The sequence below is a fragment of the Otolemur garnettii genome, unplaced genomic scaffold, assembly GCF_000181295.1.
Source record: "Otolemur garnettii isolate 467f Iridium unplaced genomic scaffold, OtoGar3 scaffold00118, whole genome shotgun sequence".
Taxonomy (NCBI): Eukaryota; Metazoa; Chordata; class Mammalia; order Primates; family Galagidae; genus Otolemur; species Otolemur garnettii.
The window spans coordinates 2075032-2077171 of record NW_003852513.1 but is presented as its reverse complement, the minus strand read 5'-3'; the positions used below and the strand labels follow the sequence as shown (position 1 = coordinate 2077171).

Genomic DNA, 2140 nt, shown 5'->3' with positions numbered 1-2140 from the left:
GGGATTACAGGCACCCGCCACAATGCCTGGCTATTTTTTTTTGTTGTTGCAGTTGTTGTTGTTGTTCAGCTGGCCCAGGCTGGGTTCAAACCAGCCAGCCTTGGTGTTATGTGGCTGGTGCTGTAACCACTGTGCTACAGGCACTAAGCCAATCTTTTCATTTTCCGTCTCAATTTTAATGAAACTTATCTATTTTTTTTCCAGTGGTTGTTTGTGCTTTTGATGCCATAGCTAAGAAACCGTTGCCTAATCTGAGGTCATCCAGATTTAAACTTATGTTTCTTTCTTAAATCAAACATTTCAATTTAAAAGTGTTATAGAAGCTCTTAAGTTTAGGTGTTTTATCTATTTTGAGTTATCATCAGCCTCATATTTGAATATGATTTGAGATAAGGGTCTGACTTCATTCTTTTGCATGTGGATATTCCAGTTGGCCCAACACCATTTACTGAGTGAGACTTTTAATAATTATTTTAGGTCTTTGATCTGATTTAATTCTTGTAACAGCCCTATAAGATGTTTATTATCATTATCAAGTCTATTTTATAGACTTTGAGTCTCAAAAGCTAAGTATCTTTCCAAGGGCTGATAGCTCAAACCCCAAGTCTTGCTGGCTTCAGAGCCATAACATGTAACCATTAGGCTACCCGTTGCTTCTGTGAAATGTACATGCTCTCGGTTAAATAGTAAGGCTAGAATTAAGTGGTTGTCTAGGACTAAAGGACATCATGAACTTAATACTGTATGTTTCAAGAATAAAGAAAAGAGAGAGTTGTACCTACTTTTATCCAGTGATGTCTGACCTCTCTAGGACCTTTGGCAGAGGATTTTAGGATTGAATTTTTGTTTCCAGGGACTTGAGTAGTGCTGACTATAGAACTTCCTCCTCCAGAAGTGGCTGGGAGCCTCCTTTCAGGATGGCGCAGGCCTGGAGCTGGGGTAGGCCCGGGGAGCTCTGACTCACAGGGTTTGCACTGCTCCCTAAACAGCCCGCATCTGAGGGATTGTGCAGTGCCCATTCCCAGGCTGTGGTGGCTTGTGAGAGCACTGGCTGGGTAACTGGGAGAGAGGTATCACTCAAGTGAACAATTACTTCTGGTGTCAGAGCCTCTCATGACACAGCAGAGCAGGACTGTTGCTCTGGGTTTCTAGGTTCTGGATCATCCTGAGCAGTCTGCTCTGGGAAGTCTCTGCCTTTCACATTCCAGAGTCCCTGCTTGTGACGTGGCCTCATACATGCACCTTGTCCTCCAGGATGGTGTGAGGAGTGGTGACACTATACTTGTTAGTCTTTTGCACCTACCCAAAGCTGTCCCCTAGGTGACAGGGGCTCCCTGGGCTCTGGAGAGCAGCAGCATCTGCTCATCATGAATCACAGTTGGGTGGAAGTGAAATCCTGACTGGCTGCCGTGACAGCGTCTCACCCCTGTTGTCGCTCTGGTTTTTCCAGTCCTGGACTTCAGTGATCCCTTCAGCACCGAGGTGAAGCCGCGGATCTTGCTCATGGGCCTGAGGAGAAGCGGCAAGTCATCCATCCAGAAAGTCGTCTTTCACAAAATGTCCCCCAATGAGACCCTGTTCCTGGAGAGCACCAATAAGATATGCCGGGAGGATGTCTCCAGCAGCTCCTTCGTCAATTTTCAGATTTGGGACTTCCCGGGACAGATCGACTTTTTTGACCCTACCTTTGATTACGAGATGATCTTCAGGGGGACAGGAGCCCTGATATTCGTCATTGACTCCCAGGTGAGGCTCAGCATCCTGGGGGCAAGCTGCCCCCTCCATGTGAAGGGAGATTTGTGATGGTTTTGCTTTGGTTTCTAAAGTTTGGAGTAGATTGTTCTAGCAAACAAGTGTTTCTTAGGCAGGGCTCTCATACTCTGCAAGAGAAAAGACTCCAGCCTTGACCCAGTCAGTCTGCTGGCTGCCAGGGAGCTGTTTGCAATTCAGCAGGTCCCAGACCTGGGACCCTCACAAAGAGGGGACGGACCATTCAGGCCAAGGACAGCAAGTATGTGTCATCTACCCCCCTCCCAAGACATCTACAAAAGGCCACAGGTTCTCTGCAACAAAAATATGGGCATAAATTTACATTTAAACTGTTTATTGTCTCCTATAAGACAAAGTTCTTTTTTTTTTT

The 2140-nt window shown here is 46.0% G+C and overlaps 1 protein-coding gene across 1 annotated transcript in view; it reads left to right on the top strand.

Annotated features, from left to right (window-relative positions):
- RRAGD (Ras related GTP binding D) overlaps positions 1-2140 on the top strand; it is a 43323-nt gene that overhangs the window by 17986 nt on the left and 23197 nt on the right. The window contains exon 2 of the mRNA XM_003797518.2: positions 1451-1746. Within this exon, the coding sequence (XP_003797566.1) occupies positions 1451-1746 (296 nt within the window). The remainder of the gene's footprint in view (positions 1-1450; positions 1747-2140) is intronic.